This window comes from Pleuronectes platessa, chromosome 2, assembly GCF_947347685.1.
Source record: "Pleuronectes platessa chromosome 2, fPlePla1.1, whole genome shotgun sequence".
Taxonomy (NCBI): Eukaryota; Metazoa; Chordata; class Actinopteri; order Pleuronectiformes; family Pleuronectidae; genus Pleuronectes; species Pleuronectes platessa.
The window spans coordinates 26418029-26441263 of NC_070627.1; the positions used below are offsets into that span (position 1 = coordinate 26418029).

A 23235-nucleotide genomic window follows, 5' to 3' on the forward strand; every position below is an offset into this window, starting at 1 on the left:
ACCTCTGGGTCTAGAGTGGGTTTTTTGAGAAGGGGTTTGATTACTGCTATTTTAAAAGACTGTGGTACATAACCTGATGATAATGACAGATTGATTGTATTAAGTAACAAACTATCAATTAGGGGCAGAATTTCTTTGAGTAATTTTGTAGGAATGGGATCTAAGATACAGGTTGTTGGTTTAGAACCTGAGATTATTTTGGTAAACTGATCACAGGTGATCAGAGAGAAGCTGTCTAAGTAATGGGAAGGATTCTCAGCCGTTTCTGATATCTCTGTTGTTGGGAGGGTATTAGTGCCAATTGAGGGCAGGAGATGGTTGATTTTATTTCTAATAGTTAGAATTTTATCATTAAAAAAGGTCATAAAGATATTGCTATTTAGGGATCGAGGAATACTGGGTTCAAGAGGAATCAAGAGGATTCAGCTCCAAGGAAGCTGTGTTATCCAGGGGCGGATCCATCCAAGGGGGAGGTCAGGGGGACACTGGTCCAAGCTGGAATCTGATTGGCCTCTTTTTTTTAATAGTAGTCACTAACTAACAATAGAAACAATAAAAATGATAATGTTTTAAGAATATCTATTTCTAAGCTCTTTTTAAGTACACAATATGCGTGAACAAGGAAACATTTTTCAAGAATATATTCAATAATGTGTTGCTTTGCTCAAAGCTATAGAGTTATAAATTCCTAGTGAACAAGATTTTAGCAATTGTGCATGTATGTTGGACCACCACTGGTGTTGTCTATCATTATATACAGTCATTGATGGAAACACTTAAGAAAAGCTCCTGTGCAGCATCAGTTAAAAGCTGCAGGGATAGAGGTGTGAAGTTAACTTCTCATCACAGAAATAAACACGTCCTCCTTACTGAAAAGATAACAACAGAGCAAACTAGTAAAGAAACACAGCAGTGTTATTCAGCTCCTGAGACAAAGAGCTCTTTGTACTGTCTTAACACCATCGCCAGTTTGCCTGAGTGGATTACACCTCTTGTTTAGAGCAGTTTGTTCTATTGAACTCCTGTCTGAAGACGACTGGAGGCACTTCCTGTTTCACAGTATAGACCTACAGTACAGTGTAGCTTAATCCTGCTGAGACACAGGGGAAGTCAGCCTCCAAAAATAGCACCTCACACATTCTTTCAGGAAAAAAGCATAAGCCACAACCATAAACACATCAGCCTTGCTGCCACCTGCATTTCCTTCGGCAAAGAAAAACATCTTCTAAAGTTGTGACTGAGCCGTCTCTTTTAGCTCTAGCCATATACAACTGAGTTGCTGCTTTAGTTGCTCACTGAACATGGCTTTGACATTGAAAAAGCCATGATAAAAAATTGTTGATCGAGTGCCAAGTATCAGCTTTAATTTGAGCAGGTTTGCATCAGTGTAGGAAGAACTGAGTAGGAGATGAAGCCCTTTTAATGCATAATGCCCAAGGATGAGCAGTTCAAAGTAACTGGACAGATACACAAGAATTGAAATAAGATCATTATATTAATATATAGTGAGTGACAATCCACTGCAGTTGATGCCCTTCATCCGACAGATATCAGCAGACACTTTGCTTCTCGGTCGGAGCTTCACTGCAGCCTTTACTCTTGCTCTTCACCAAGAAGTATGCAGCTCAGTTTGACCGAGATCAGGGGACATACTCTTCCAGTCGAGAATATTCCATCTCCTTACTCTTTGGATGCTTTAGCCATTGTAGCAAGTCTCCTGCTACTGGGGCATAGACCGTATACAGGTGGATAACATTACTGCTCCCGAAAAGTGAAACCAAAGCGTTAAAGTTCATGAATCTGACCTCCTCCGTGTTCAGGGATGGGACATGCAACAAACAAATAAAAAATACACCTTTCACAAATGTTTCGGTTAGTTTTGGTAGTTCTTATCACACTGATGTTTGTCCAAGCCTTAAAAGACATCATGACTGACAGCTGAGACACATGACTGGTGTGTATCGGTGGAACCTCGCAACCACTTCTCCACCCCCATATTGCTCCTGCGTAGACTCTGGATCCCAATGCACAAGACAGCAGCATTCGTATCCAGCTTAGTTTGGCTTAATTTCCGAATGGTGGGAGGAAGTGGAGACAAGCCATCCATTTTCATATACCGTATATTGACTGTAGGAACCTAAACATGACTCATACGTGGCGTTTCTTTCAGTGGCAGCTTCACACAGGTTCAACATGCTGCAGCACAGGTGATATAACTGGTGAAAGTTGTGCTTATTGAACTCAACTGGCGTCGCTCACTCCACCCTCACAACCAAATGTTTACCCCTTAATGCACTCTGCCAGCCTCCGTGAGATGTAGAAATGTCAAGGATAAGAATAAATGACAAGGAACCACATCTGCCTACATCTTAGAGAGCATTCTTTGCAGTCATAACAAGGTTTTCTTCATCATGCAGATCTTCAACAAGACATGTGTTCCTCAGTCTACCATTTCCTAGATTATCTGGGTGCACCTGCTTTCTCTCTTTTTTGAGCTTCTTTATCATTTTCGTTACCTCACGTCACCTTTTCACTCCTCATATTTGAGGACGAATAAACCTCACCGAAATGGCGACTTTCAATCTACTCTGTAGCACAGAACATTTAGTAGAAAGGTATCTAATTAGTTTTGAGCCCATGCAACTTGGGTACTGTGTTAATGTGGCTGTGTCTTATTATTATTGGAAATTGAATGACTGTATTTGTGGCTTATCGTGATTTTACAATCATTGAACTCTCATGAGTGCTGATGGATGGTCATTCTCACTTTGTAGACATAAAGAATCAGAAATGGAAATCTGCTAAATATCTGGTTTGAGGTGAACGTCTATGTGGCACACGTCTTAACTGCTTGCTACAGTTTGATAGACCGTTCTCATCTGCTGTAGTTATGACAAGTTAGCTGTCTAGTATTGAAAGTAGCAAGAAATTAACTGTGACTGCTGTGAGTATGTCAATAGCATGGTACAGCTTGAGCACAACAACTCCCTCATTTTGGGTACTTCATAATTTACTTCAGCTTGTAGGAAATTCCTACTGTTTACCAATAAATTACATCAGATATATAGTATATTCCAGCTTTCTTACATCACAACAAAACCACATATCAGAAGAATGTGGTGCGTACAGGAAACCGGCAGAAATCCATCTGTGTCAATTTAAGACTTCACAAGTATTCAAGCCACACAGGATTATAAAGCACAACTTATTATTATCCTCTGAACTCTTACAAGGAAAACAAATTGGTGCATTTTTCACCTGTTTCCCGCCTACATCAGCTTCCCCTGAGTCCAACACACGAACTCTGATTACAAAATGTGAGTATCGCAAATGTCTTCCCTCAGAAAAGACACTTCTCTGTGTGTAAAAACACCCTGCAGTATGTAAATAGCAGGTTTTCCACTCTGAGCTAACAGCCAGTTTCCTCTTTGGGGTAATGAACATTTTCCATCCACCACTTGTGACTGAGCAGCGTAAAGCACAAAAATAACATTTTTTCGGTCATTCTGTTTTGTTCTGCCCTCCACAATGATGCTGCATGGATTCAATCTGTTTATAACAAGCAGCCTTAGCTGTGTATTCAAACATCATTAATGTGCAGACTTGAATGTACTTCATGTAGTGGAGAAAATTGGAGTGGATTATTACATTATATTTAGACTATAGACCTGGTTGCACTCAGTGGGGCTCTAGTTTATTGGTCGACTGTTGGATGAAATATGCTCTTCGCAAATTTTCAATGGTTGAACAATTTTGGACTCTGCCAATCTAATGGAGACTTATTTCTCAGATTTAATGTTTACTGAACATGTATTCCAAACTAAAGCCATTTTCAGATATGGAGAGTGTCCTTCCAATTTAGACTGGAGTTTCTCCAGGGTTTTGAAACATTATTAACACACTGGTTCATGGTGAATCCTACGGAAGATCTCCTGCTCTGTTCTCGCCGGAGTTTAATCGGCTATTAAATAGTGTTCTTGCTAGACCGCCTGCCAGAGAAACTCCAGAGAGAGTCAGAAGCCTCTCTCTCAGACATTTGCATCCTCAGATGTAGCCCCTCGGGATAATGTCAGGAAATTCTCCAGAGTTCAGTGCAAGTCTGGAAGGAGCTTATTGACATAATGTCTAAAAAGTAATTGCTCTTGCTGCACTTGCTCGGTTTGGTGCTTTGTGACAAAGCACTTTGTGTTTAACACCTCAGGGCTTTAGTGTGAACAGTGCAAAATTTGAGTATTTCACTGTTTTGTTCGATAATGCCTAATTGTGCTTTGTTTATTTATAATTAATTAGGGCTGATGAGGTGCCCATATAGAGTGCACCCACTGCTCTGTGACCATTGAGATAATCCAGTGATTACACACATTTTACCCTGCTAGCAGTTACATGGTTGACAAGTAGCTATGAGTTTTACAAGAAAGATTTTAATTAGTTGTCTACAGTTCTAGCACTTAGATGCTGTGTGTATTTTGAGAAAATTTGTGTGCAGTTGTTTGCATGAATTCATGCATGCATGTACATTGCATGCGTACAGTAATATCTTACTAATATGGCTATCGAGGCCTAAAAATAAAAGGAGGGATTCTTGCTGTAATTGAGCCCATGACAGACATCTCTACTTTCACAATAATGAGAGGAAACACACACACACACACACACACACACGCACACACACACGCACGCACGCACGCACGCACGCACGCACGCACGCACGCACGCACACACACACACACACATACACACATGAACATGTCCATGACACTAAAGGAATCATGAAGACCCCATGACACCGGCCTCTGCACCACGTAGAGCGAGGAAAGGGAAGAGAATGAAAAGATGAGTGAAAAAAAGAAAATCAGGAAAGTGAAAACAAACTAATAGGCCTGGCTGTGGTTGTGTAACCTACCTAGCAGGGACTCTGTTGATCAGCTGTATTCCTGCTGCTTTCTGCCTCATTATAAGATGACTGTCTTTGGTGAAGTTACACAAAAAGATCCCACAGACGCTGCACACACCCTGCAAGCAAGGAATGTTTACATAGTTTCTTTGACCGAGGCTGTACTGTATGTTCTGTACACAATAAGATCCATTTCTGGATTGCTTTGCATTGAAATTGCTTTCATATCTCTGTAGTTTTAATGGCACAGACTTATTGTTCAAATATCGGACCATTAAACTTTTCTTCACGAGAATCATCCAAGAGTCAGCTGACGTATTGACGGAGTGGAGGATTGATATTGTTGGTAAAAGTCCTTTTCTATGTTTTTTTCTCCCCCCAGGGTCTGCTCCTCAGCAGCATGAACAAGATGAAGAACTTTAAGAGACGTTTCTCTCTATCTGTTCCTCGCACCGAGACCATTGAGGAGAATGAATTCACTGAGCAGATCAACCAGCTCAACATTCAGCACACTCAGGGTAAGACCCCTATATCTACCCTCACTTAAAGTGTCAACTGTACAATCCTGGTTAAGATTAAAGGAAAACATTTTGCCCTTAAAACCAAAATAACCTTTATATTATTATATATGTCCCCAGAATATTATTCTAATATGCCGTACTTGTCCTTCCACAAGCACAACCACAATGTATTAAAAAGACAATGTCAAACATAGTGACTGTTCAAGTTTCAGCTCATTGCTTAGCTCTTTATCTCGAAACACAACATGGATGTTAAATGAACAACACAACTGTTGAAAAAAATCTATTATACTGTATCAACCTTAAACGTGATACTTCAATGTATCTCACAACTTTCCACTTGGAAATAATCAGCGATTGAGGCTTCTGACCGGGTGGCCTCATTGGCTGAAGAAAACCTTTTAGAACCTATAAAGCACTGGTTAATTAAACACATTGAAAGTCCTGCACCCTGAGCTCGTCCATTTCCTGGTATCTTTTGGTCTCAGTGTTAGATGAATAGGTCATGTCTAATAATAGAGCACATACTGCAATCCATTTCTGGGTTTTAATACCCAATACAAAAGCCCTCCTTGCTTCCGTGTCTGTAGCAGACCCCCACAGATTAGCCAGGGTTTTCCCTGCTACGCCTGGTACCGCTGCTGGCGCTCAGTCACAGAGGATCAGCAGGCCTCCAGGGGAATGAGGGTTATTGTGGGATAAATGGGGATGGATAAGGAAAAGTAGAGAAATACATTCAGAATTAGCATTTCAAGTGTGTCTGCTTTATTGTGCAGAGTTTGAGTGTAGAGAAGCAATAACAATGTATGCACATTATGTAACCCTTCATGAACATCAATGTGTATTGCTGCCTTTAAATGTAGGTTGTTTGCTGTAAGGTGGGACATTTTGATGTCACTAAAATATCCAAACATGGGTTATACCATGCTACTTGAGAGGATCAGAGGTTAATGCCAAATTAAGTGCACAAGCTCCACATAGTAACCATGATGTGCTGTAAACAGGTGGCGTTATCCTTACGATAACACTTGAGTTAAGTCATCAGCTTCTAACTAAAGCTCGTGCCTGCTGTGTGAACACAGAGTGCACATCAGTGAGTCTGTAATTCAGCTCTCAGAGAGAGAAGCAGCTGGCTGTGTGGTTTAAAGGCCCCTGAGTACATCTGCCTGCATGTCTCTCTGCTCCTGAAGGTCAGGACAGAGGTAACCTTACACACATGATCACACAATCAGACAGAAAGACGGAGGAAGAGGACAAACAAAGATAAATAACTGAGTAAAGACGAAAGAAGACACAGCGACATACAGAGGTTGAACCATCCCGGCAGACGTTTCATTTTTTTATATAGCAGGGAAAACCCTGCTATATAAAAAAAACCTAACCCTAACCCTAACCCTAAGACACTGCATTTGGTGACACTGCATTTGGTGCCAACATGATCCTGTCAACATGATCCAGCAAAGCATCAAAAGTCCCACACGGAATGGAATTCTCTTAAAAAATTTGTAAATCTAATTTTTATGGCTGCACACCGGCAACAGTCTTTGGCCAGAGGATTTATGTTTTCCATCTCATTCTCATGAATGCGATTTTTCAAGAAAACTTTGGGAGAATACAAACATTCATTTGGACTCAAGGATGACCTGATTAGAATTTGGTGGTCAAAGGTTAAATGTAAAGGTCACTGTGACATTTAACTTGAGGGAATTTCTTTAGCTTTGGCAAAAATCATCAGTACGACTCACACATTATTGTGTTTGTGTGTGTGTGTGTGTGTGTGTGTGTGTGTGTGTGTGTGTGTGTGTGTTTGTCCTGAGGCATGACTTACCACTAATATTTCACATTGGACAAAATCCCACTGTTCACTTTCTGTATATTTAGTCCATTTTGAGCTGTTGTGTTGAACGTGCTAATGTAGTATCGAGAGTAATCACTGAGCCACTGTGACACACCACCACTCTGATGAGGGCTTTGTCATGATAGAGTCGAAAAACAATAAGGGATTGATGGAAGGATGAATAGATAGATAGATAGATAGATAGATAGATAGATAGATAGATAGATAGATGGATGGATAGATAGATAGATAGATAGATAGATAGATAGATAGATAGATAGATAAATAGACAGATTTTAATCTGTTCCATGTAATAGTGGTTGCTTTTAACCTGATTATTCACGTCATCAGATGACCTTATATTAAACTCTGTCACTAGTTCAGCATTTATCTACTGGGACCGATCTGGATCCCAGATGTCAAGCACACAAAGAAAGCCACAAAAAAGACTGGCAGGGCTGCCAAAAACTTAAATTTTTTAGTGAACCCCTGACCTACTACCATGATGGTTCACTGGTAGGCCTATTTGTCCTGGTTGTCCCAGGGGCTTTGTCCCTTTTGCCAATATTTGTAATATCTAATTAGTTAACTTTCAGTTACCTTTGTCTTATTTGTGTGCCTGGTACTGGTAAATATTTGTCCATAAACATTTGTCTTACCTTCTAAATTACCAAGATATATAAATATATACCAAATATTGCTTTCTTTAGCTGGTGGTCCGAATCTGGGAAACAGTTGCATCCTCTTTAGGTGTTTGAAGCCTGCTCCGCCTTTAAATCTCCCTTTTTCATCATTCTATTTCTTTTTCTCTTCATCTGCCTTACCTCAGCCTTGGAAACACTACCTGACTCCACTTCCTGTTGCCTTGATCTCAAATTAAAAGCCCTCTGCCGAGATCAGTTATTGCAATTTAATGACATTTCAGAGCTGGTGATACGTGTTTGTAGAAAGCAAAAACACTGCAGTGTACAGTGAGTTTGTCAGAACTGACTAATGCTGTGAAGACAACACTGATGAGAGCTTGAGTGAACTAAAAATAGTTTTGTCAATCACAAGCAACACTTACATGTCATCATTGCTTACATTACAAATCCATGAACAGAAATCTCTATAACACTACTTTATAAAAACCTGTCAGTATCTTCAATATAAAGGTTATCCAAGATTTAACCAAACCTGAGAACTAAACCTATAGATGAAAACAAAAATTGTATAACCATCATTTGTCACACTAGCAACTAAAATGGCTCCAAGGATGCTTAAATCATTCAACCTATTGGAAAATCAGATTGCTGCTTTGGTACAGACTGAAACAACTCAAAACCCATTGGATATTTTTTCATTAAATTTGGCACAGACATGGTCCCAAAGAATCCGACTAGTGTTCGTGATCCTTCATCGAGCGCATCATACGGTTAACATTTGTGGTTTTGAGTGAAATGTCTCTGCAACTATCTGATTGATTGTTGTGAAATCTGGTTCAGACATTCATGTTCACTCAAGAATGACATGTGATAACTTTGGAGATCTTAAATCTTGTTCAAGTACCAGTTTCAAATTTTTAAATGGTCTGATACTCTTTTTTATGACCAAATTATGCCGAGCAGTATTTTTTATACTTTGTGTGGAGTGCTAAGTAGAAAATATTAACATGCGGACATGAATTTAGATGTGAGTATCACTGTGAATATAAAAAGGATCTTAAACCCTTAATCCTAAACTCAGTGTGGATTTTAATTCTAAAGCTTATTCCCCAGCAGATTCTTGATTATTTAATTTATTTAGACATTCACTTTCTCCCTCTCTCTCTCCCTGTAATCACAATTTCAGATGGAAACGCTACAAAAACATCATGTGGCGCACCATATTGGATTGTCCTTTCCCTAACAAGATCTGTAGCAGGCATCCATCCATATCTCACAGCAATCAGGAACAGTGGCACAGTGTGCGGTGTGCATGTGTGTGTGTGCTCACATCACTGTCGCCTTCACTGACCCTAATTAGCATCGGGAGATCAAAGAAGCGCTGTAGCTGTGATATTCAAATGACTAGCAAACAGGTTGTCATTTCATCCCTCCAGCCCATCTAGACTATCAATCTGACACAAAGTGGCCTGACAGGAGACGTTCTGCCTTATTAAACTCATCCAAGAGTTTTCACATTGTCAAGCTCTGCAATGAACAACCTGTGTCTTCATATGTCTGTCTACTACTGTAATTTTGATTCACCTGTCTCTTTAAATGATGCAACACTACTGAATTTCCAATGAGAGAGGCCATAGGCCAAGGAGTAAAATAGATTTATCTGTGTATTCATTTGTATGTGTATGTGTGTTTGTGTCGAGGGGAAGGCTTTAAAGAGCTATACAGTGTGTGACCCAGGGTCTGCATCCCTTGTCAGCCATTGTCCCCATGGAAACAAGGAGTTAAAGTGCTAAATGCTTCAACCCAGGAGGGACTGGTTATAGCACACACACATTGGGAAGCTGCCAATAAAATAGAGAGACATGTCCACTTAACACCTGACGCCTGCCGTACCGATGAGGCAGCCAACAGACGCCATTGAAACTGGAGATCAAACCGTGGCTGAAATCTTACATCAGGGTAGCTCTCAAAAGACACCGAGCGGGCATCAAACACGCACCACGTACAGCGCTGTATGACGAGGATCAAAGTCCCTTCTTCCCACTACACTGTCTAATATGTTCGCTTCAGCAGCTATAACTGTGATCTCTTCTGTCGTCTTGATGAACCTCATCTCTGAAAAAAAGCTGAGGTTAAATTCTGTGGTTGTGATGAGGAGATTAAGTCAGTATTAGCATTTGTTGTCTAATAAGTTTGGGAAAGACGCTTATCTGCTTTCTTATCAAGAGCAATGTAAGAACATAGATACCGCTCTTATGTCTTCAAAGCTGGAATCAGCAGCTCTTTCACTTAAAAGGAAAATGAAAATGTTCACAATGTCTACTCAACATTATGCCGATAGAGGGGGTGGAGTCAGGGATAAACAGAGCTGCAGCCAAATCCAAATGGTGACCGATTCTTCAAACTGGAAAAAATTTACATAACATGCCTCCATTGTGCTCCTGTGGTTTCATCCAAGCAACCGTAAACCCCGACATTTAAATTTGACTCAAGACGCACTTACACCAGGTTATTTACTCGAATGTTCACTGTGATCCACCCACTTTCAGAGGAGGAATTTAGAGGACATTCAGGGTAAAAACATCGTGTAAATCATTACGTTTTGAATGAATCATATGCGATGGTGAATGTTGTTCCAACCCCACCAGAATATACTCTGATGAGCACTGCAGGTGTTCTGTGTCGTTCACACACCATTGGCTTTTCCTTCACCACCCATCTGTTCTTCTACTGGTTTGTTTTCTTGGTCAGGTTTGACTCCCGACAGACTGGGTCCTCCCTCTCATGATGCCAGTCCCATGAGCCCTGAACCCACCACACCAGGAGCTCAGTCTCCCTCCGAACTCCACTACAACAGCAAGGCCCAGCACAGACGTTTCTCCATGGAGGTGAGTAGCATGGTCTCTCAGAGCAGCTGTGGGAGAGCACAGGTTAATATAAAGGCAAGCGTTCACTTTGGTGTGTTGTCATGTTGTAGTCAGACACTGCCAAGCTTTTCTTACACAGACATTACTGTGCTGCCGATTAAGCGCTTACAGAAAAGCATACAGTCCATGTTCACATTAAAAGCATTACATATTATTCTGACATTGCTGTCGACAGGGACACAGGTAGTTTGCTCCGCTGTTTAAACTCTTCCCTAGGAGTCATTTCTCCATTTCCACCAGCTTGATGAGATGAGTCACCTCAGAGACTTTTTACTCTCTCCGCAGCACTATCATTTTTATTGGATATGAGAGAGTTCACAGTTCCACCTTTTGAGAAAATGTCCCTGCGGAGCTTGTGTGATTCACTCTCAATCTTTCTCATACCCCGCATAACTCGTACCAGACATGTATAGGCTATGCCAGAGAGAGAGAGGAGCGCTCAGAAAAGGACACTGTGCTGTGAAGACAAAAATAATGGTGAGACAGTGAGATGGCTGCGAGCTGAACAGTGTGGATTGACGTATGTAGGTATTTGTGAAAAAGGGGTTTATCTCAAATGGCAAATTGTGGTTGATGGATGCTTCATAGATCAGTCAGCCAATGATAATGACCACATGAGGTGGGACCAAGCCTCAAGTCTTTGCCCTCAAGTCCCGAGTCAAGTCCCAAGTCAAGACAGGCAAGTCCCGAGTCAAGTCCAAAGTCAAGACTGACAAGTCTCAAGTCAAGTCCAAGTCCTGCAGTTTGAGTTTCGAGTCCTTTCGAGTCTTTTTGATCACAGAGTCATAATATATTTACACAGATCATGTATGCTTTTAAAATCTGTATTTATTTATTATAAGTACAAGTATAACTTGTATAAGTGCAATTGAAATTGCAGGAAAAAAAATTGTGCTGACATAACACTATTAACCAGTCATTTTTAACATTTAACTCATATTTTGAAAGAATATTCTTCATTTTAAACCACTCCTTTACAGAATGAACACATTTTAAAAAACAAGTGCAACTGTAATTATTTGTACAAAAGTGCTAACATTGTATTTTGCATTTTAACTAGTTCCACAGCAGTTTCTGTCCTGTATTTATCTCATCTCATTTATCTCACCTCATATTGTCTGTGTGTGTGTGTGTACATGTGAGAAACATAACAAATACATGAACATAACAATGAACAGGGTTGTGCTTTTTATATGTCAGGGCCCTATGCTGCATTGCATTTGCAAAAGACCAAATTGGCCAAAAGTCTGTCAGTCATTTGTGCACGATGGGGACGTAGTATGATTCCACCATGGCTGAAAACTCGCTCCACTGGAGCACTGGAGGCAGGCACTGCCAGGACTCTGATGGCCACTCGGAACAATGAAGGAAGAGTCTTCATGTTCAATGCCCAGAACAAAAGTGCGTTCTGTCCTTCGGCTATGTCAAGGTAGTGACTTAGCTGTAGTGCTGGAGTGGTCCCAACAGCCTTCTTCTGCCTCTTATGGTATGCAGCAAACAGCCCTTCTCCTTCTCTAAGGTCCTCTTGCTCTTCTTCATCAACAAGAGGCACAGGTTGCTCAGTCTCTGTAGCATCATGCAAGATCAATTCTGGCAAACATGTAAAAACAATAGCATAAACAAAAGAGCCCTTATTACCATTTGTGGTGGTGATGCAGTGTGTTAGACTGAAATACTTAATTATTGTTGCAGTCAATTATATCAGATTATGTGGGAAAAGGGTACACTAGACTCAGTAACATTTACCTTTAACACGTTGTACCCCCTCTGTCTTGGCGTCACGACTGACCAGGACATGGGGGTCCACCCACAACAGAGAAAAGGCTGGATCCAAGGCAGCTGCTTTGAGGTAGACTGGATCTGAAAAGGGGGCAGTGATCCCATCTTGTGTCCTTGCCATTTTCATGTTGATGAAGATTCCAAGAAATCTTTTGTTCAGGGATACCTGGAGACTTCTGACCAGGCCACTCAGGAAACAGACTTGAGGCTTCATCTTCTCAAGGTGGTGGTTGAGGGACAAGATGGATGGAACAACAGCACTGATTGTGATGACCTTCTCCCCCTGTGTCAAATCAGTCGCTTCTCCAAATGGCTTCAAGATGTCCAGCAACTCCTTCAGCAGATTCCACTCCCGTGCTGTGAATGACAACTCCCTGTGCCCAGCCTTTTCTAGAACAGCACCAAGCTTTAGATGATTGCACTGGAGAACTGCCTTCACTTGCCTCAGTGTTGAGTTCCATCTTGTGTTGACTGCAGCAGGGATGCCTTTCTGTTCCCCAAATTCAGCATCAAACACATCTTTGAATGTTGTGCTTGTGTGCAGCAGTGAGCTGAGTTTTGATAACTTTGAAAGAGAAGGAGATGCCACTTTTGTTTCTTTCAAACCATCTCCCACCACCAGCTGAAGAGTGTGCGCAAAACACTGCAAGCGCTGTTTCTTGGCCATAGCAACATCTACTGTTTGCTGATCTTCCAGGGTTAAGTCACACCGAAACTCAGGGTCATCAAGATGATCTCCGTCATCGTCATCCTCTTGTTCACTGGGGAAGCACACAGTGAATGCTTTTCGCATGTTAGCAGCATTGTCACTAATAATGTAGTCCAATTTATCTTTAATGTTGTATTCATCACATATTGCCTCAAATTGGTCACAGATTCTTTCAGCTGTGTGTGAGCCTTTGAAGCGCTCACAGGCCAAGAGATTGGACTTTAGCTGTATCCTCTCTGCCTCTTTCTCTATCCAGTGCACAGTGACACCAAGGAATCCCCTCATCTTTCAGTCAGACCAAATGTCCACAGTGACTGAAACATGGTCAGTGTTGCTCAATTGAGTTTTTAATTTTGAACGTTTCTCTTCAGCAAGGTTCTCTGTTTTTGATGTCAGTGTTCTGCGACATACTGGGCTATACTTGCTGTCAAGCACTGTCAGAAAGTGCCAAAAACTCTTGTTTTCCACAATAGACAGGGGCAAGTTGCAATCAATAATCAAGTCGGACATTATTGCATTGGTAATAGCTTTCTGCTTTGGATGGCTCATGCTGTAATGCCCTACACGATTGTCCAGGAATTGCGAGATTGAGGGCTGCTGTGGTTCATTTGGGATGCTTTTGTTCATCTGGTATTCTTCAAACCTGTAAGAGGTAAGCATATTAAAACGGATGTCAGAAAATCCCTTATAGCCACAAATGAATTGTATTGAAACTACTCTTTATTACTCATATTATTAATGTCAATCTTAACATTGTGTTAATATGAATTGTATTGTGTGTGTGTGTGTGTGGTAAACATCACGTTAGAGTTGCTGCTGTAGCAGATTACAGCACTGGTCATGTATTGTAAAACTTATTTCGGGATTTGTGAAGTTGGGTTGCATGAGGGACTACACACAGAAGATGGCGGTCAACGCACACCCATTACAGAGAAGCAGACAGGGGTCAGCAGGTAAACGTATTCAAGCCACCTAAAAGAGGCAAACCTAATAAAATCAATGTCAGTTTAAGTGTACGCCATATAAAGAATATTTTCATTGCTTTACCACGACAGCTCATTCTGTCAAGAAACTGAAATTATATGCCTGTTAATTGTTTTAATCGATCGTCGGGAGAAGTAACGATAGATTTTTGATTAATCATTCATATTTTTATATTAAAATGCACTATTTATAGGCTATATTAAAATGCAGTGAAATTAGAAAAAACACAGCGCGTTTCCTCGTTAAGATTATTATAACAAGATGAACAACTCTTGTGGCAGTTAAACGGGATCCGTTCAATGGTTACACTTGAAAATATGCGCTGCTGTACTCTCAAGCCCCGATGAGAGAGACCAGCTAGCCGCTGAGAGCTAGCTCGATTTGACGGTTCTCGACGTCTCAGGCCGGTTGTTGTCACGCCCTCACTCCCGGAACCCCTCACCCAGACCCGGGTCTGTCAGGGTTCCCCTCCGCGTGGACTGACGGCCCGTGTGCGGACATGAAGCCGAGCAGCGGAGGCTTAGCTCCGGGCTGCTGCGTCCAGGGCAGCTCGGATATCAATGTCATCGACGAAATTCTTAATGATCAATTCAGCGATTGATTATACCAACCATTACATACACGCATACACACAGACAAAGGGATCGTGGAGGGGCTACAGCTTTGGAGGCTAACACTGCTGCAACTTTTGCAGCGAAATGCACTTAAAACGCCGGGTATGAGTCTATTTTAAAGCGAGCGACGGAGGCGGCAACGAGCTGCTGGTGACCGGCACCTGTTCGTGCAGCTCGGGGTGCAAGGAGCAAATCTGTACGGGCCACAAAAGTTATAAGGCGCAGCTCTCTCTCCCCCTCCCCCTCCTCCGCTTCGCCGCCCGGGCATCACATATCCCTGCAATATTGCCGTAAATACGTGCACAAGCCACCATTTCAGAAAGTGCTGCAACTTTAAACACAAACTAGCAGCAAGCTAGCGTTAGCTCCCGAGAAAAAGCTATTTTTTATTTATACATGCTTCTACCGGGGCGAAACACACACACAGAAGATAGCGTTAGCTTGCTGCTGCACCCGCCAGCTAAAATATGCATTGCTGCTGACCGCCGTCTACTGTGTGTGATACACTGACTAACGTTATGTATAAGTACCTCATACAACCCAGCTTTAAAAAAATCACTTAACAAACGTATGAATAAGGGAGTGAACTCTCAGTGGACGCAATAGATTACCGTGTGTGCAATGTAACGTTAACAGTGAATTTACAGCCTCGCAACAAAGAAAAGTAAGCTTTCATTCAGAACTTACCGTTCTTTGTGCAACTTCATATGTCGAACGAAGTTGGAAGTTGTTGCGTCTCCGTCTGAAATCTTCGACCCGCATGTTTTGCAGACTGCACTTCGTTTTTTGTTGACCACCTCATAGTTTTTATACCAGAACGAAACTATCTTTGGTATAATTTTTTCCCTAACTGGCGCGTTGTTTGACAGTTGCTCTTCATTGGTTGACCTGCAGTTTGATTGGATGGATGCTGTCGCTTCAAAACAACGTGGATCTAATTTGATTGGATGTTGTGCCGACAGCACATACACACATACACACACACAGACGCACACATACACAATGAAAGATACAGAGCGTTCCTTAATAACATACTTTTTAATATTTGGGTTTTGGGGAAAGGAGCAAGTCTTATCAAGTCAAAAGGCTCAAGTCCAAGTGAAGTCACGAGTCATTGATGTTTAAGTCCAAGTCGAGTTGCAAGTCTCTTTACATTTTGTCAAGTCGAGTCTAAAGTCATCAAATTCATGACTCGAGTCTGACTCGAGTCCAAGTCATGTGACTCGAGTCCACACCTCTGGTTAACAGGTTGTGAAAATTCCGCTTAGCTACGTTTTAGCTAATTCAACAAGGCAAACATTATGGAGCATTCAGACCAAAAGTCACAAACATTTATTATTTCAATTACAAGCCTAGATTTGTCCTGTTATTGAAACAGGAGATCACCTTGTTCACTGATGACTTCTTAACATTTAAAGGGGACATATTTGCCCATTTTACCACAGTTGATATGGTTCCCTGGGGTCTTAATGAAATGTCTGTAACATATTTTGGTCAAAATACGACAAGGATCATTTAAAACAGCACCTTTTTACCCTGTCCTCAGATTGACCTGTTTTGAGTGCCCCGCCCCCTTCACCCCCGGTGAGCCTGGCTGCGAGAGCCCCAGCTCCCCAGCGCAGCCCCGCAGTGGGAGCAGTGGCAGCAGTGGGAGCTTGAGCTGGTGCAGCAGCAGCATCCTTCCACACTGTTGAGTCAACGTTTAGAGATGTCCCGGGGGTCCCTTGTTTATGCGGCCACTTAAATGTCTGACGGGTGGCTCGCGAGCTAACGCTAGCCGGGCTCCACCAGCCCGGTTAGCTCGCGAGCTAACGCTAGCCTGGGAGCCCGGTTCCCCTAGCGTTAGCTCACAAGCTAACCGGGCAGGTGGAGTCTGGCTAGCGTTAGCTCGCTCGTCCAAGGCCATGTAGCGAGACTCCCTACATGGGCATGGTGAGACTATGACGTTTAGGTCGTAATCCCATTCGACGCACTCTAGCGTATCGTTTCTGACATAGAGGAACCACAACAAATCGCGGGAGTTGTTTTTTTTTGTAACGGTAGACATGCCAGATACCCAAATTAACGTGTAGAAGCAGTACAAAAGTGGAATTTTTATAATATGTCCCCTTTACAGGGCCTGCACACACCCACATTCTATAGGTTTGGTCTGGCTGTGACATTTAAATCTCAGCGCACTTCCACTCACCTTCAACAACAGTGGAGATCCAAACAGTTGTAACAACTAAACACAAAAGGGAATGTTTGCTGGACCTACAGCACTGCAGGATTTTTTAAATTAGTTTATCGATTGACTCACTCTCTAATAAGCCGTCACTATGACGGCAGACACGATGGCACTTGTCTGCCGTTTTTCAGGAAAATGTGATCAATTTACTTACTGGCTTAACATCCTGCCTGTCTTTGATATATATCTGTAGCTGAAGTTAAAAGGAAACAGTGACAAACTTATTCCGTTTGGAGAATGGTAGGTATAATAGAGTGTTTTAAAATGTGTATATTGATCTTAATAATATGATATTAGGTTAAAATTGAAGGTTAAAAATGTAAATATGATTTGTTGGAATTCATTTTTTCTTCCTTAAGTAAAATCAAGCACATTCTCTGTTATTTGTGTCAAGCCAATGTTAGGAATAAATATATCACGGACCTCTCTCAAGAGTGGGTCTGAGTTATATGATGTTTATTTGCCGTAATGCCATTACTGATATGGATATGAGAATCACAACCTGCTTGTGGAAAAATTTATAACATTACTTTAACTTCAGGCCCAACACAGCCATGAAAGGGTTCCTGATGATGAGAATCAGGTCTTCAGTTGTTTATGTTACTAAGTGGCGAATAGATAGCTTCTGGTCTGGAGCCGCAGCTCTTTTTTAGAAGGCTGGTTGTTAGACTGTCTGTATCTGATGATTCAGAAAAAGCCTTGATGAATGATTCATTCATGCTATATGGAGAGTACCTGCCTCTCATGCACAGAAGTCAATGTTACACTGGTCTATATTGCTACATAACATAATATTAGGCCATAGCAGTTTGACATGGTGCAAAATTAGCAGATGACCTGGTTGTAGTCTGCTGGTGTCTTGTTTCTTAAAGCCACATCAATGCCTCAAAGAGTTAGCTAATTTCTGCAGATGAATGATTTATGTACAAGTCAACCAAGTAAGAAAAGAATCCCAATATCATGTCAGCTTACTGTACCTAGCTCACTGTAGCTTAGGCCATATGAAATGAGGTAAGAATACTAGATTGGCTAAAGCAATGATGTTACTAACGTCCATCCATCCATTATCTACACCAATCGTCCTTTGAGGATCACAGGTGGGCTGCAGCCAATCCAATCTGAGATTGGGTGAGACTAAAAAGGACCTTGGACAGATGAAAAGTCCATTTTCATAATGCTAGAAATAAAATGTATCTCTTTGTCAAAAACAGACAGACAGGAGTAATATATATGTTGTGAACTCTGCTGTCTTCCTCCAGGATGTCAGTAAGCGCATGTCCCTGCCAATGGACATCCGCCTGCCTCCAGAGTTTCTGCAGAAACTGCAGCTGGAGAGTGAAAACTCACCGCTCTGCAAACCTCTCAGTCGCACGTCTCGACGCGCTTCACTGGTTAGTTACTACACATTATCTCTCTATCTCTCCATCCACGTTATCAGCCTATGAACTGTTGAATCTTGACAAGGGTCTCAGACCACTGTTATATATGTTTTATTGATTGCCCTCATAAATCTCATTTAGTAACCATGTTGGCTTGTTTCTATTTGAGAGATTCCTCTTCAGCCATTGAATGTCTCAGTTCAGAGCATATTTCTTCTTTATGAGTCCTCTTATCTTGTCAAAGGTCCCTTATTTTCTTTGATATCTTCTCCATTTCACCATTCAAAAGCAATGTACTTGAATTAAGTCTGCAAATGTATTCTAAGGTGCCGTCAAAGGACTGAATAGTGAAAGACTAATTTGGCTCTTTCTCTTTTCTTCTAGTCTGATATAGGCTTTGGGAAACTAGAGACATACGTGAAGCTCGGCAAATTGGGTGAGGTACGTCTCTCCTAATTACTCACACATTCACCTTTTAACAACTTCCAGGCTCTAAGTCCAGTGAGGTATCAAAGTGTCACCATAACACCCACCGCTGCTGCCACTCAGCAGAAATTCTAGTTGGAGTGAACTTCATCAAACAGAAATAAACCATCTCTCAGATCTATTATGTCAACCGCACTGACCACAAGTTCTCTTGAGTTTGCATTACACTCCTCAGCCAGGCTGTGAGTCAAATCTCTCGGGGACATGCAGGAGCCTTTCAAAACCGGGAACAACACAGTAGCTTTGTCTATATGCCTGAACAAGTCAAACTACAGTACACACATGTCCAGCTTCCTGCTGTAGCTCCTGCAACTTAACAATGAGGACAGTATTAATGTGCTTGGATGTGTTGCTCCCTGCAGGGTCACAATGTTTGGAGCCCCACTGGATGAACATGGCATTTAAGTCGTGTGACATACATGATGTGATTACATACAAAACCATTCATGTGAGAACGATTGTTGCCTTGAGGAGTCTAGAATGATTAGTGACGGAATCTGCTTGAACCCAGTCACGAGGCTCAGCAGCTGATAACAGAAGAAATAACTCATTTCTGCCAGTTATTCATCCACAACTGTTCGAATATCCACAATCATTTATCATGTGTAAATGAAGCATAATCTTGAGAAATAACATCTGATCCTGATGAAATTAATATGTATTTAATTATTAGTTTAAATCAGCGGCCGTTTAAAATGCTTGCATGACATTTAAGTCATTAAAGTACGGTGATGCTGCTTGTGGGTGATAGTGTTGGTTAAAACTGCTAACCTGATTCAGTCAGCTGCAATTAATAATGTGGTAAGCTTTTGTTTATGCGCTACTTTGAATATGATGATGAGAAAGTAAACAGGCAGCGACGATAAACAGATTCCAGTCACATTAAATTCATTATTCTGTTGCTATTAATAGCAAAAGGCTTATCTGCAAGAGTTCTTTCGTATATATTGTTATCAGAATGTCACCTAGAGATGTATTGTGTGTGTGTGTGTGTGTGTGTGTGTGTGTGTGTGTGTGTGTGTGTGTGTTTAGGGGACGTATGCCACAGTGTTCAAAGGGCGAAGCAAATTAACAGAGAACTTGGTGGCGTTGAAGGAGATTCGACTGGAGCACGAGGAGGGAGCACCATGCACGGCTATCAGAGAGGGTACACACATAACACACTCACTCACTCTCACGCACACACACAAACACTCAAATTGTCCGACAAGGTTGAGGGCCACGTGTCCTGCCCTCCAGAAGATAATAATTCTATTTTAGGACCAACCAATACAAGAAGGAAATAACTTTACTACATTTCTCAGATCTTGTCTTTCACGAAACTAAATTTGAATGCCTTTCATTTAAAAGAACAATGCATGTTAGTGGTTTGAGATTTTGAGCAAGATCATGCAAAAACTACTGGATAGGTTATCACAAAACTTGGTTGAAGGATGCAGTCTAGGTAGAAGCCATCAAGGTGTGAATTGGAAGAATAGAAAAAATTACAGATTTATTTTGTATAATTTCCTTTTTTATCAACATTGTGAGATTGATGTTTTTGACTTTTTGACATCGACATTTTCACTGATTCCACATGATATAATTCATGGATTCTAATAAAAAAATCTGGAATATTTCTATGAGTGTTTCCAATTTATGCAGCTTGATTTAGTTTAAGAGGACGATTGGGCCTTGGTGGAGATATGTGCACTATAGAGTTTAAACTACATGTCCTGTTCTGAGGACACAGCAGCTTGGTTTATTGACCTCACACTTGTGTTCCTGACAACTGACACTGAAACAAATTTTGAACCTTAAATCATGGCTAAGCTATCGTTCAAGCAGCTTTGAGGTGATGAGAGATCGATTTGTTGTAGTTACTAGTGTTGTTTTTTTTACTGGTGGGGCATTGTCTCCTTGCTTTGTCCGCACAGTGTCTCTACTGAAGAACCTGAAGCATGCCAACATCGTCACGCTGCATGACATCATCCACACGGACCGCTGCCTCACGCTGGTGTTTGAGTATCTTGTAAGTGCCGAAAGTGTTGACCTCAAATACGAAAGTGGAATATAGATATGAATATGAAGGTGAATACTGTGAGTACTTTGTCTTCCAGGACAGTGACCTTAAACAGTACTTGGACAACTGCGGGAATCTCATGAGCATGAACAACGTCAAGGTGAGCTGCACGCCAGGAGGTGGCTCGTCCGCAGCTGCATCAGATGTCAGGCACACCCCCAACCACACACTTAAGACAGACAGGCACATGTACTGGGTTACATCTGTGCTGACACATGCACCACATGATTCATTAGTAACTGAGTGTGAAAAATAAATAATTGGTGAGCTTGAAAAAAGCCAGAGGGTCTTCGACGAAGCTCAAAAGGTATTTTCAGACTGTTCAGACTCTCTTCTAACCATCATGGATTAAAGGAATACTCTGTCTACTGTAAAATAAAAACCATTTTCATCAGTTTAATCCCTTAAAAATGTTATAATATATATATTTTTTAGTATTCTATGTTAACAACATCTGCCAATGCAACAGTTTCAGCAAGAGTTCGTTATTTCTGTCCACCATCTTTGTATGGTTTTTAAAAAAAGTGCATCTCTGGAAATAGGTTCAAAATCGTTTTTGTAGCACAACAGGAGGATTTTTTTTCACATTTATGGTTCAAGGACCATTTTTTGTAAAAGACTTTTTACAAAAGCAAAAAGTCTCAAGTATGTGAGGCCGAGCCAGTATTACCTTTTCAGTCTAAGATTTTGTTGAATTTCTGCACTTATCCCCTAAAAAAGACAAGATAATCTTTTACTTTGTCCCACAATGGGGAAATTTGCCAAACATTAAGGCTGCGTATCCTCAGAGGATGGTTCAGCTGCTGAAGTATAAAAGTACCGTGTCTATTATGAGAATGTGAATATGTTTGCTAGGGTCAGGCCCTCAGGGAACAGGATGCCTTATAGGGATGTGGTCAGACATTCTGTTGATTTCGCTAAAGGGTGATACAGGTCATATGTCACATTTTTACTCCAAACTAACGTGGTCACATTAGTTTAAAAATATCCATTAATGGCAGATTAAGATATGGGCAGATGTTAACCTCACGTCTCTGCTGAAAGCCTGAGGAAACAAATAAGTGATATAAGTCGGTCTGTCATCAGTAGCATCCAAGAAAAAATGATTTTATATTATGATATTAATGATGAGGTCAGGATTCAGTTGTCCAGTTTAGTGTTGAAGTGCAATAGTATCATAACTAAGCTTCTCTTTTAATAAGTGTGTTGCACTATTTGTGTTATATAGGAATTTGTGCAATTTACTTTATTACATTTTTATGTGTATTCTAGAAATGTTCTTTATCATTCTACTTAATTTTTGACATTTTTGTTAACGTATGACTATGTATTTTGGGCAATTCACGCTTGTCATCCAAGTTTGCCCTACAAGCTAGAACCACCATTGTATTCCATTATAAACATGTAGAAAGAATGAGGTCTAAGATTTGATCTTCACTGTATACCTACAGATCTTTATGTTCCAGCTGATGCGTGGCCTGTCCTACTGCCACAAGAGGAAAATCCTGCACAGAGACCTAAAGCCTCAGACCTGCTCATCAACGATAAGGGCGAGCTCAAACTGGCTGACTTCGGTATTAAAAGCAAACTTTTACACTCCGGCTCCACTCACTTTCCAATTCTATTTTACTCTCATATCTTAAGTCTTCTTCATTTTACTCTCATATCTTAAGTCTTCTTCATTTTAGCACCTTTGCTTCCTGTATCCTAGCAACTATGCCCCTCTCTCTGTTTAACTGGAAGTGGGTAGACAAGCCCACTGGAGGTCCATTAGTCTTTTTCAATATTTTTAAATCAACGCAGCAAATAAGCTTTGTTTCGAATATTTGTATTCAGTGATCTGTCGGACGCTCTATGACTACACAATGTGTAGATGTCAGAAGATGATATGAGGATATTACTGCTCTGATTCACTATATTAGACTTATGTATCTTAATATTTGTCAGATTGTCAAAATTAAGGTTTGTAAATGTAGTCTGATGAAATCCAAAGCTGTCACTCAGATCTCAAAACCTTTTTTGTTGTCAGGTCTGGCCAGGGCCAAGTCCGTCCCACTAAGACCTACTCCAATGAGGTGGTCACTCTGTGGTACAGGCCCCCTGACGTGCTCCTGGGCTCTACAGAATACTCCACACCCATCGACATGTGGTGAGTAGGACATTGATTATTAG

The 23235-nt window shown here is 41.1% G+C and overlaps 1 protein-coding gene across 1 annotated transcript in view; it reads left to right on the forward strand.

Moving 5' to 3' along the window:
• The first annotated feature begins 5294 nt into the window (after nucleotides 1–5294).
• Nucleotides 5295–23235, forward strand: part of cdk18 (cyclin dependent kinase 18) — a 19661-nt gene continuing 1720 nt past the window's right edge. Inside the window, 11 exon segments of the mRNA XM_053429546.1 lie at nucleotides 5295–5412; nucleotides 10648–10784; nucleotides 18396–18527; nucleotides 18900–18956; nucleotides 20034–20148; nucleotides 20918–21012; nucleotides 21101–21163; nucleotides 22515–22590; nucleotides 22593–22637; nucleotides 23093–23110; nucleotides 23113–23216. Coding sequence (XP_053285521.1) covers nucleotides 5295–5412; nucleotides 10648–10784; nucleotides 18396–18527; nucleotides 18900–18956; nucleotides 20034–20148; nucleotides 20918–21012; nucleotides 21101–21163; nucleotides 22515–22590; nucleotides 22593–22637; nucleotides 23093–23110; nucleotides 23113–23216 — 960 coding nt within the window.